Here is a 13,064-nt window from a genome sequence, read left to right as displayed (position 1 = left end):
AATTGTTAATAGTGTTAGCGGGAACAAACACATTTTTGGTGTGATTTGTGCTTTCATCTTGGTGATGCTTGGTGTGGACACATTTTTTTTTAAGACTTTCACCTGGCATTCTCCATGCAAGCAGTCACTTGGAATTACTTCACATAAGACTAGTTTCCTTTTTATCCGCCCTCCACAAGCATGCCTACTGATGTGTAGAACAGAGGCCCTCTTCCCCTCACCCTATGCTTTCTCTTCTCTTTCATGATATCCTTGGTGTCCTGCAGCATCTTCTCCCTCCAAAGATCAAAGAAGTACGAAGGGTTGGTGTAGAATTTGAGTGCCTCTTTTCCATCATCCCTAGGATAGAAATGAAGACAAGTAGCTGTCAGTAGACAGATGAGCTCTCAACCAAATCCAATATTCCAAACACCTACCAGTTAGCACGTTTACAGTAAGGAATCAAGAAGTCATTCAAATCGATTGCGGATTTCAATGCCCCTGAGTGGCACCTCTCTACTTTTTAAGAACGTTGGTATTCCTTCCAATTCCTGACAGAGAAATCTGTATGGTCAGGGCAAGAACAGGCTACAGCAGCAGGGATGCTGATTATTTCTAATGATCTGCATAGCCACACACCGTCTCTGAGGATATCTAGATATTCTGGCACCTATGAGAGGATTTCTGGCATTGGCTATTCCCCTAACAATTTCTCAAGACTCCCTAGGATGAGTTACTGGCTTTCCACCCTCCAGTGTAGGTTCATATGTACCTAAATATGTGCTTTTGATAGCTCTAATTTCTCTATGTGACGATAACCAGTGCATGGAACCTTCTTGCTCCCTCCTGGAATTGGTTAGCATCCAATAACACCCCAACCACAAGGGGGCCTCACAATAGATGGCCAGCTGTTTCAAGACTACAAGGATTTTTTTTGGTACCATCCTAGGGCTTAAACTCAGGGCATGGGTGCTGTCTCTCAACTTTTTCACTAAAGGCTAGTACTCTACCACTTGAGCCATAGCTCCACTTCTTACTTTTTGCTGGTTAATTGGAGATAAGAGTCTCATGAACTTTTTGAACTGAGATCCTTAGATCTCAGCCTGCTAAGTAGCTAGGATTATAGACATGAGCCACTGGTACCTGGTAAGACCACAGAGTTTTGTTTGGGTTTTTTTGGGGGGTCTGGTCGTGGGGCCTGAACTCTGGGCCTGGGCACTGTCCCTCAGCTCTTCAGCTCAAGGCTAGCACTCTACCACTTGAGCCACAGCACCACTTCCAGCTTTTTTTTCTTTTTGCTTATGTGATGCTGAGGAATCAAACCCAGAGCCTCATGCATGCAAGGCAAGCGTTCTACCACTGAGCCATCTTCCCAGCCCAGACCACAGTTTTTATCACCACTTCTTAGTGACTGTGACATTAGTACAAAGTGAGCCATTGACTATCAATTAGAGCCATTTGCTAGACTCAATGATCCTGGCTAGAATTCTCCACTTGGCATGGCATGGACAAGCCCCCATTATCTAGAAGCACACATAGAAGGGTGAATGTTTAACATTCTGAACTACAAGAACTGGAACCTGGAGCTGGGTGCCAGTGGCTCACGCCTATAATCCTAGTTACTCAGGAGGCTGAGATCTGAGGATCACAGTTCAAAGCCAGTCCAGGCAGAGAAGTCCGTGAGACTCTTCTCTCCAGTTAACCACCAGAAAACTGGAAGTGGCACTGTGGCTCAAGTGGTAGAGCACTTGTCTTGAGCTGAAAAGTTCAGGGACAGCGCTGAAGCCCAAAGTTCAAGCCCCATGACCAAAAAAAGAAAGAAAGAAAGAAAGAAAGAGGGAGGAAAAGAATTGGGCACAGTGATGCACACTTGTCACCCAGCACTTGGGAATAGAAAGCAGGAGAATCTTGAGTTCAAGGCCAGATTAGATTGGTTTGTCTCAAAATAAAAAAATTGAAAAGGCAATTCTATTTCCAGCCCCTCTAATCCTATCAAAACACAGAGAATTCATTTCTAAATTAAATACTAATCACTCTGAGACAGGCATGGGTGCTGAGTGTTTCCATTTCCAGTCTATCCGATGTTGAGGCAGGAGGATCATGAGCTCAAGGCCAGTCTAAGTTATATAGTGAGACCTTGTCTCAGAAAAAAAAGTGCTGGGCACTGGTGGTCACGCCCATAATCGTAGCTACTCAGGAGGCTGGGATCTCAGCATCATGGTTTGAAACCAGCCTGGGCAGAATAGTCCATGAGACTCTTTATCTCCAATTAATTAACAAATATCCAGGAGTGGAGTTATGCCTCAAGAGATAGAGTGCTAGCTTTGAGAAAAAAAAAGTTCAGGAGGCTGGGAAGGTGGCTCAATGGTAGAATGCTTGCCTTGCATGCATGAGGCCTTGGGTTCAATTCCTTAGCACCACATAAGCAGAAAAAGCCAGAAGTGGTGCTATGGCTTGAGTGGTAGAGCACTAGCCTTGAGCTGAAGAGGTGAGAGACAGCGCCCAGCTGAGTTCAGGCCCCATGACTGGCCAAAACAAAACAAAAAAAGTTCAGGGACAGTGCCCAGTATTGGCAAAAATTTTAAAAAAAAAATCTTTTTACTTTTGTCGGTCATGGGGCTTGAACTCTAGGCCTGGGTACTATCCCTTAGCTCTTCAGCTCAAGTGCTCTACTACTTTGAGCCAGTCACTTCCAGTTTTGTGGTGGTTAAATAGAAATAAGAGTCTCATGAACTTTCCTGCCTGGGCTGGTTTTGAACTATGATCCTCAGATCTCACCCTCTTGAGTAGCTAGGAATACAGGTGTGAGCCACCAGTGCCCTGCCTTATGTTAAATCTTGTTCTGACTTAGACATACCATGCTTGTTTTTTGTTTTTTTGTCAGTCGTGGGGCTTGAACTCTGGGCCTGGGCACTGCCCTTCAGCTCTTCAGCTTAAGGCAAGCGATCTACCACTTGAGTCACAGTGCCACTTCTGGTTTTCTGGTGGTTAATTGGAGATAAGAGTTTCATAGACCTTCCTGCCTGGGCTGGCTTTGAACCTCAATCCTCAGATCTCACTATGCTTGTTTTTCTTAGGACAAATCTATAGTTAACTAAAAGGAGATGCTAATTCTGATATATTTAAAAGGAAAATCATGTTATCAGAAAAATGGATTCCCCATAGGATATCATTTGCTTATTCTATAATACAAACTCTACATCATACTCCCTCTAATATTACCAGTGATCCCTTGCTGCCTCCACTCTGCCCAAACATAACCAGACTCAAGGATGGAGGGAGACCGGAGTCAAATCTTGCTATTCTCTCTAGCCCCTTTGACAGCCCAGAGATGAGCGTAATTTCACATAATAGTTGAAAAGAGCAGATGCCATGGACTTTGTGTATGTGTGACAAGCTACCAAGCTCTTGTTCCAGCTCCCTGAATCAGAATGACATCCTTAAATTTCACAGGGGTACACAAACATTCCACTTTGCAGTGTATCCATGTCTGATGGAAGACATCATCCTTCAGCTATCTGTACTTTTTACCTGTTCCAAAGATATATATATATATATATATATATGGATGGATACAGACAAGACAAATATTCGTTTTCCGCCCCTGTTCAGTGTTTCTGTGTGACATGACAACACTACCGTACTACAAGGGGGAAGGAAAGGGCTTTGAGTTGTCTTTGAGGCTGCCTTCTTTTGCAAGTCCAGCTGCAACAGGGTAGGTCCTTGCAGAAGGAAATGTCAAAAGGATGTTCAAAACAAAGCAAGTGACATTCACTTGGAAGAATGCCAATCGCTCTTTTTGGAGGGACCCCTGAGCCCCGAGCAGCCAGTCCGTGAAGATGGCCCCACTAACACGTCCAAACATCTGGCAATCTGGTGGTTTCCAAGTTAGTGGGAGCCTTCCTAGAATGTTGCCCCTGGGACCCAGGCTGTAGAACTGCCTTGGAACAAAGGCCTTTTGGTTCTATAATAACTAAATTCTTTGGATGGAATCCAAGACAGACCTGGCTTTTACCAAATTAAACTCTGCAGCTTGTAATGGTAGAGCAAACCTTCAATATGTATTACACTCACTATGAATTTTAGGAGCCCAACAACCAAACAGTAAGTGACAACTGTTTACAGCATAAACCTAGCTTCTGCTGCCACAAGCATCTCTGGGTAGACAGTGAGCTTTTGATACAATCCTCTGCTATAAACAACTTCCTTACATATTTTAAGCAATCTCATGTTGTTAACCATAGGCCTCAAACAAGGAGAGCTGGACAGTTACCTGTAAGGGGTAAGATTGTTGAGGGGGGGCGGGGTGTCACAGGTATTGTAGGTCTCCAAAACGGGCACTGGGAGTGAGTTTCGGTCAAAAAGCTTCTGGTCTTGAGTGGTAGAGCTTCTGAAGGCCTTTCGAGTGTTGATTCCTTGTAGTGACACTGAGACAAGATGGAAGGTGTTACAAAATGGACGACAGGCTATTTGAGCAAACACTGAGTCACGCCAGTCAGAGCAGCCTCAGCTGCTGCATTTCTTGGCTGCGGCTGTCTGCAGCCAGGTTTTTTTTTTCCCTCCCCCTCTGGGGAGGCCCCACGAGGCTGTCAGCAGCCCAGCCATTTCACGACTGAACAGCACGAGGCTACACAAAGGTTTCCTATGTGGCCAGATCTAACAGGCCTCTCCTTCAGCGGAAAGAATCTTCCAAGTACTTTTATGGTAGCAAAATAGGGCCAAGGGAAGGGAAACTTGAGAACAAGGGAACTGGGGGAATGAGAGAAAGGGAGTATGGAGGGGTGTGGGAGAGCTCAAAAGGTTTCTTACACCACCCAGGCTTATGTCATTTCAAGGCATAACTCTATAGGTGATTTCTCCTTTTGCTTCTTTTTTATACATCAGGGGGAAAAAATTCTAAAAAACTGCTCAGCAGAGCCTGCAAATGCTGAGCTCAGCTTCCTTACCTTCTTCTTCCTTGGGATCCAGCTGAGTGACTTTAACTTGTAGTCGGTCGACCCTTTCCGCAAGGGAGCTTACTCGGCAGGCAAAGGTGTTTGCCTGAGTAAAGAGCTCTCCAAAAATGTCCTCTGCATATTTACCTGGAAAGAGCAAAGGAATCAAGTTAACTAGTACACAGAAGTAATATAAAGAAAACTAGCTACTAAAGACTGTGTTCTTCTGGCTGGGAATGAGGTTTAGTGGCAGAATGCTTGCCTAGCATGTATGAAGCCCTGGTTCGATTCCTCAGTACCCCATAAACAGAAAAAGCTGGAAATGGTGCTGTGGCTCAAGTGCTAAAGTGTTAGCCTTGAGCAAAAGAAGCTCAAGGACAGCACCCAGGCCCTGAGTTCAAGCCCCAGGACTGGCAAAAAAAGAGATTGTGTTCCTCATCCCTCAAACACACACATACACACGTACACATGCACACACTTGTAGATATCCAAACTCATGTGCAAACATACATCTCCTTTAAGATACACATTCTCTCCACAGCTTGGAGTCTGCATATGTTCTATACCTCAAAGCAGGCTGAATAAAATCAGAAAGTATAATGCCAAATATTGACTGAAAGAACAGACAGATGTCTACACGTTTGCCCATGGCCCTCAGTCACTTGCTATTATTATTCTATAAAGCACCTTATAAATGGTATAGAAAACAGATTGAGATTTATTAGGTAACTGAAATTAATATGGTAAATAATAAACGACTTCCTCAATGGAGCTTCAAAAGTCCACTAAACACCTAGGCACAGTGACACACACCTATAATCCCAGCTACTCAGGAGGCAGGGGCAGAAGGATTTCAAATTTAAGGCCAGCCTGGGCAAAGGCGGTGAAGGCATGATCTCAAAACCAAATACAAACTAAAGGGCTGGGCAAGGCTAAAGTAGTCAAAAGGCTTACTCCCTAATTCAATCCCAGTACTCAAAACACAAAAGGTTCACTGAACAACCAAGATTGAGTTGTGGCCCTAGTGGCTATGAACTTATCAATATCCCTCATGAGAAAAAAATTTATACTCTAGAACCCAAAATTTTCAAAGTATTTGCTCTAGGTTACAATCCTCACATCTAGGGTACACTTGTACCCTACATTCAAGATAAAAGTGAAAAGCTAAAACGTTCAAACCCTCCTGGAAAAACAACATACCAGTGGTCTTTTCCCACAATGTTTTGTTTTTTAGAAGAGTTCTGTACTTCCAACCCTGGAATGCAAGGAGAATTTGCAGCCAAAGAAACATAACAGCAATTGGAAACTACCTACATATTGTCATTCCAAACCACAAGGCACTTTGTTTTAAGGTCCAAGACTGGGACTCTACTCCATTCCTAACCCTTTCACTCACTGGTTAGTGCTCTACAAACTGAGCCACACCTCCAACCTCCAAAAGGTTCATTCGCTTCCTTCCTTCCTTCTTTCCTTCCTTCCTCTCTCTCTCTTTCTTTTCTTTCTGCTTACTAAGGATAAAAAGTGGCCAGGAGCCGGGCACTGGTGGCTCACGCCTGTAATCCTAGCTACTCAGGAGGCTGAGATCTGAGGATCACAGTTCAAAGCCAGCCCGGGCAGGAGAGACCGTGAGACTCCATCTCCAATAAACCACCAGAAAACCGGAAGTGGCGCTGTAGCTCAAGTGGTAGAATGCTCGCCTTGAGCTGAAGAGCTGAGGGACAGCGCCCAGGCCCAGAGTTCAAGCCCCACGACCGACCAAAAAAAAAAAAAAAAAGTGGCCAGGAGCTTGTGACTCACACAGGTAATCCAAGCTACTCAGGAAGCTGAGCTCTGAGGTTATGGTTTGAAGCCAGCCTGGGGCAAGAAAGTCCATGAGACTTTTTATCTCCAATTAACCACCAAAAAGTCAAAAGTCAAGGTGTGGCTCAAGTGGTAGAGCACTAGCCTTGAGCAAAAAAGCTCAGGGACAGTGTCCAGGCCCTGAAATCAAGCCCCAAGCTCTGGACACCCCCACACAAAAAAGTGTTGCATATGAATAAATATACTTATTAGAGTAAGCTCTTATCTTTAGCTTCTAAGTCCATATTTGCTGGGGTAAAATTAATCTACAACTGTTCTTTCTGGGTGAACTGCTGTTCATCTTTCCAGTATAACCTGGAGAATAAGGATAACACCAATCAACTTCATATTTTGAATGGGTGGAAAAGTGAACTAAGGAGGTTCTAATCAAGGAAGAAGCTAGTCCTTGCATATGGAATGGATCTACACAAAGCTCAAAGGTCTTTTTTCTTTTTTTGGTCTGGTCGTGGGGCCTGAACTCTGGGCCTGGGCACTGTCCCTCAGCTCTTCAGCTCAAGGCTAGCACTCTACCACGAGCCACAGCACCACTTCCGGCTTTTTTTTCTTATGTGGTGCTGAGGAATTGAACCTAGGGCCTCGAGCATGCAAGGCAAGTGCTCTACCACTGAGCCACCTTCCCAGCCCTCAAAGGTCTTAAACTGGCAAACAAGCTGCATGAATGCACTGCAGGTGAAGGGTTTGATCTGATCCCTGTCCATAAGGTTATGCTTCTATAAAAACTATGTTGCATCATGGTAGACAACGTAAGGGAAAACTGCATCTGAGCAAAAGTAAAGAACATGCCAGGTGCTGGTGGCTCACACCTATAATCCTAATCAGGAGGCTGAGATCTGAGAATTTCAGTTTAAATCCAGCCTGGGCAGGAAAAGTCTGTTAGACTCTTATCTCCAATTAATCACCAGAAAACTGGAAGTGGGCAATGGCTCAAAATGGTAGAGCACTAGCTTCAGTGAAAAAGCTCAGGGACAGTGCCCAGACCCACGACCAACAACAATAACAAAAATAAAATATGTACCATTATGTGTGGAAAATAAATCAGGCTCAAAAATATCCAACTGTTCTGGAGGAAAAGAAAATCCAAAACCATCATGTCACCAAAAGAGGACTCAGGATTTCTTTCCCTTTAATGTGGGGGCAGTGACAGGGAACAGTAACTTTTGTGGGGCTTGAATTCTGGGCCTGGGCACTATCTCTCAGCTCTTCAGCTCAACGAGAGTGTTCTATCACTTGAGCCATAGGTGCCACTTCCAGTTTTCTAGTGGTTTATTGGAGATAAGTGTCTCATGGACTATCCTGCCTGGGCTGGCTTTGAACCCCGATCCTCAGATCTCAGCCTCTTTAGTAGCTAGGATTACAGGCATGAGCCACTGGCGTCTGGCTTGGGAACTTTTAAGTGTGGCAGAGTGGTTTTCTGGATAAGGTCTTAAAAGAACTCTAACATATAATAAGATTAATAATAATTTTTGGGGGGGGGGTCGGTCGTGGGCTTGAACACTGGGTCTGGGTGCTGTCCCTCAGCTCTCCAGCCCAAGGCTAGCACTTTACCACTTAAGCCACAGTGCCACTTCTAGCCTTTTCTGTTTATATGGTGCAGAGGAATCAAACCCAGGGCCTCATGCACACAAGGCAAGCACTCTACCACTGAGCCACCTTCCCAGACCCAAGATTAAAAACTTTTGTGTATGGGCTGGGAAGGTGGCTCAGTGGTAGAGCGCTTGCCTTGCATGCCTGAGGCCCTGGGTTGGATTCCTCAGCACCACATAAGCAAAAAGAAAAAAGCCGGAAGTGGCACTGTGGCTCAAGTGGTAGAGCGTTAGCCTTGAGCTGAAGAGCTGAGGGACAGCGCTCACGCCCAGAGTTCAGACCCCATGACCAGACCCCCCCCCAAAAAAAAACAAACAAAAAGAGTCATGGACTTTCCTGCCCGGGCTGGCTTTGAACCGTGATCCTCAGATCTCAGCCTCCTGAGTAGCTAGGATTACAGGCGTGAGCCACCAGCGCCCGGCCCCAGGATCTTTTTAAAACGGGTAGTGAGGTGGGGTGAAGGCTTCCCCACTGTAACCTCAGCTTGGGTCTGAAGCAGATTTAGAATTGCACTACTGTACGTGAAAGAAACAGTAGACCTTAAATAAGAAGATCTGGATTTTATATTTCAGCTTTTCCTGTTTATACTTGTGCATTCCTTAGCAAGTCACAATTTCTCAAGTGTAGTTTCTTATCTGTAAACTGGGTATAATAATTATATCTAACTCAATAAGTTATCATAAGAATTAATAAGCTAAAAATCTATATTGTTGAGTCACATAGGAGACTTTTAACTAAGCCAGGCATGGTGCTAAATACCTATAGTTCCAGCTACTGGGGTAAACTGAGGTGGATCACTTGAACACATAAAGTCAAGTGCAGCTTAGGAAACACAGAAAGATCTTGTCTCAAAAGCTAGGCACTAGTTTCTCATGTCTGTAATCCTAAGTACTCAGAAGGTACAGAGATATACAGATCCAGTTTCAAAGCCAGCCCTGGTTAAAAATAGTAATAAATACATGAGACTCTTATCTCCAACTAACCAAAATAAGCAAACAATTCATGGTTATCTAAAATTTAATTACAATTCTGATTGGTGATTTGATAGTCTCTATTTGTGTGTGTGTGTGTGTCTGTCTGTCTGTCTTAGGGCCTCATGCTTGCTAGGCAAGTCCTCTACCATGTGAGTCACAGTCTCACTTCTTTTTTTTTTTTTTTGGTTGGTCACAGAGCTTCCATTCAGGGCCTGAGCACTGTCCCTGAGCTTTGCTCAAGGCTAGTATTCTATCACTTTGAGCCACAGTGCCACTTCTGGTTTCTTGGTGGGTTAACTGGAGATAAGATTCTCACGAAGTTTCCTGCCTAGGCTGGCTTCAAACCTCCGTCCTAAGATCTTAAACCTCCTGAGTAACATGAACCATCAGTGGCCCATTTTATTGTTTTATTTTTGAATAGTGTCTTACATTTTTTGCCTGGGCTGTCTTAGGCACTGATCTACCTACTTATGCCTCCCCAGCTGCTGAAACTACTTAACACACTCAGTTTATTGGTTGAGAGGAAAAAAAAGTCTTTTTCACTTTTGTAAGGCTGGCACGGAACTGCAATCCTCCTAATCTCTACCTGTAGAGTATCTGTGACTGAAGGAGTGCTTTAGTACTGTGACTACGCTTGGCCTAACCGTCCCTACTCTCCAAATGTTAAATATTACCTCTGAAAACAGGCATGACACCTAAATACTTGAAACCAAAGCTGAATTTCACTCATCCAGATTACGAAGGTAGACAATACCCATCAGGATGTTCATAACAGATACCATATTTGGCAAAAATATTTTAGGGCGGTCTTCAGTCTTTTTTCCCCTTAGCAAAACTCTTCAAATGAAATGCTACATGTAGAGTAGGTAAAACTGAATTTTTACGAACACGTAGCTGCTCTTGTTGATGTCTGAGTGGGAGTCCTGGAAAGCCCTGATGGTGCAGTCTGCCCCAATGCAATCAGTATGAACAGCCAGTATCATGGCATGATTTCCCAGTGACCCCCGTCACCCCTCCTGGATGGCCTACAGTACAGATCGAAAGTGCTAGCTGATGACTGGGCCTGTATTTCCTGACACGGCAACCTAACATGCGAAATGGAATTTTTGCTAGACTTAGGGAAAATAAGAATACTCAGTGTGTTATCATGAAGGGATCCATGGCTGTAGAATTTTTAGCTTTGTTTTATCTATTCCATGGTCACAGTTTCATGGTTAGAAAGCAGTTCTATCTAGAGTACAATGCACAAGGCCAAGGTCTGAAGCACACAGGAACCACTTCTGAAGCTCTCTTTTACTAGGTGAAATCCTAGTTATCTTTCTTTCTTTCTTTTTTTTTTTTGGTCCAATCGTGGGGCCTGAACTCTGGGCCTGGGCGCTGTCCCTCAGCTCTTCAGCTCAAGGCTAGCGCTCTACCACTTGAGCCACAGTGCTACTTCCAGCTTTTTTCTTTTTGCTTATGTGGTGCTGAGGAATCGAATCCAGGGCCTCATCATGCAAGGCAAACGCTCTACCACTGAGCCACCTTCCTAGCCCCCCTAGTTATTTTTCAAGGCCCAGTTCAAATGTAACCTCTTCTTAGAAGCCTTTCTTTAATTTCCCTTTTCTCATGGGTGCTCCTCTTCCCAAAGAAATTATCTCCTCCTCCCCTTTACTTTCTGTACCGACAACACGGAACATGTAGGCACAACTCATTCAATAAACATTTATTGAGCTTCTACTGGGTTCAAGGTATTATATAGATACTGAAGGTCAAGGCCAACATGTAAGTCTTGCTTTCAAAGAATTTTTAATTTAGTTTAAGAAAGTGCTGCTAGGGGCTGGGAAGGTGGCTCAGTGGTAGAGCGCTTGCCTTGCATGTATGAGGCCCTGGGTTCGATTTCTCAGCACCACATAAGCAGAAAAAAAAAGCCAGAAGTGGCACTGTGGCTCTAGTGGTAGAGTGCTAGCCTTGAGCTGAAGAGCTGAGGGACAGCGCCCAGACCCAGAGTTCAGAGTTCAGGCCCTACAACTGGACCAAAAAAAAAAAAAAAGTAGGGCTGGGAAGGTGGCTCAGTGGTAGAGCGCTTGCCTTGCATGTCTGAGGCCCTGGGTTCGATTCCTCAGCACCACATAAGCAAAAAGAAAAAAGCCAGAAGTGGCACTGTGGCTCAAATGGTAGAGCGCTAGCTTTGAGCTGAAGAGCTGAGGGACAACCAGGCCCAGAGTTCAGGCCCCACGACTGGTCCCCCCCCCCCAAAAAAAAAAGTTCTGCTGGGAGCCAATGGCTCATGCCTGTAAATCCTAGCTACTCAGAAGGCTGAGATTTGAGGATCATGGTTCAAAGCCAGTCCAGGCAGGGAAGTCTGTGAGACTCTTATCTCCAATTAACCACCAGAAAACTAAAAGTGGCACTGTGGCTAAAGTGGTAGACGGCTAACTTTGAGCTGAAGAGCTCAAGGACAGAACCCAGGACGAGTTCAAGCCCCACGACCAACAAAAAAAAAAAGAAAGAAAAGAGTGCTAATTTGGGGGCTAAGAATGTGGCTTAGTGGTAGAGTGCTTGCCTAACATACATGAAGCCCTGGGTTCAATTCCTCAATACTACAGAAACAGAAAAGGCCAGAAGTGGTGCTGTGGCTTAAGTGGTAGAGTGCTAGTCGTGAGCAAAACAAACTCAGAGACAGTGCCCAGGCCCTGAGTTCAAGCCCTAGGCAAAAAAAAAAAAAAAAAGAAAGAAAGAAAGAAAGAAAATCTCATGATAAGGTTATAAAATGGGAAAAACAAACTGCAAAAATGAGAAAGGAAGGCAGGTCTTACATGCCAGGCCAAAGAACTGAAGATTATTCCATAGTGTGGAACAGGAGGGACAAAAAGATTTATATTCTTAGTTTACAAATGCATATTAAAATGAGAATGGTGGCACTTGATAAGATGGGCATGGTGGCACAAAACTGCAATCCAGCTACTCAGGAAGCTGTGACAGTTACTTAAGAGGCTGAGTTCAGAAGATCATGGTTCAGAGCCAGCCTGGGCAGCAAAGTCCATGAGACTCTTATTTACAATTAACCACTAGAAAACTGGAAGTGGCACTGTGGCTCACAGTGGTAGACTGCTCCCCTTGCGTGAAAAACTGCAAGGGCAGCATCCAGGCCCTGAGTTTAAGCCAATCAACCAAAATAAAACAGCAAAAGGCTGGGACTGGAGGTGTGTCTCAAGTGGTACAGTGCTAGCTAGAAGCAAAAACAAGCCAAATAAGAGTAGCACACACACACAAAATAAAAGTTAACATGATTCAATTTTTTTTTTGGGGGGGGAGAAGGGGACGCAGGTGTCAGTTGTAGGGCTTGAATTCAGGGCCTGGAAGCTGTCTCTGAGCTATTTAGCTCAAGGCCAGGGCTCTACCTCTTAGCCAAAGCACCACTTACGGTTTTCTGGTGGTTTATTGGATATAAGAGTCTCAAGGACTTTCCTGCTCCAGCTGGCTTTGAATCCTGATCTTCAGTTCTCAGCCTCCTGAGTAGCTAGGATTGCAGGTGTAAGCCATAGGCGCCCAGCTCTAAATTTTTTTAAATGGGGAACTACAAAAGTAAAAAGTGAGGACTGGGAAGGTGGCTCAGTGGTAGAGAGCTTGCCTTGAATGCATGAGGCTCTGGGTTCCATTCCTCAGCACCATATAAGCAGAAAAATAAAGCCGGAAGTGGCGCTATGGCTCAAGTGGTAGAGCGCTAGCCTTGAGCTGAAGAGCTGAGGGA

The 13,064-nt window shown here is 44.6% G+C and overlaps 1 protein-coding gene across 3 annotated transcripts in view; it reads right to left on the bottom strand.

The window, feature by feature from the left end:
* The window catches only part of Wasf2 (WAS protein family, member 2), an 88,807-nt gene that overhangs the window by 10,888 nt on the left and 64,855 nt on the right, over positions 1-13,064 (bottom strand). For all 3 annotated transcript variants that reach the window (XM_013034289.1, XM_013034293.1, XM_013034299.1), the window contains exons 3-5: positions 4,926-5,060; positions 4,253-4,406; positions 222-339 (exon numbers count right to left, since the gene is read on the bottom strand). In XM_013034289.1, coding sequence (XP_012889743.1) covers positions 222-339; positions 4,253-4,406; positions 4,926-5,060 — 407 coding nt within the window. The remainder of the gene's footprint in view (positions 1-221; positions 340-4,252; positions 4,407-4,925; positions 5,061-13,064) is intronic.

The sequence above is a fragment of the Dipodomys ordii genome, unplaced genomic scaffold (assembly GCF_000151885.1).
Source record: "Dipodomys ordii isolate 6190 unplaced genomic scaffold, Dord_2.0 Scaffold6, whole genome shotgun sequence".
Classification (NCBI taxonomy): Eukaryota; Metazoa; Chordata; class Mammalia; order Rodentia; family Heteromyidae; genus Dipodomys; species Dipodomys ordii.
This window is presented reverse-complemented; position numbering and strand designations above follow the sequence as displayed.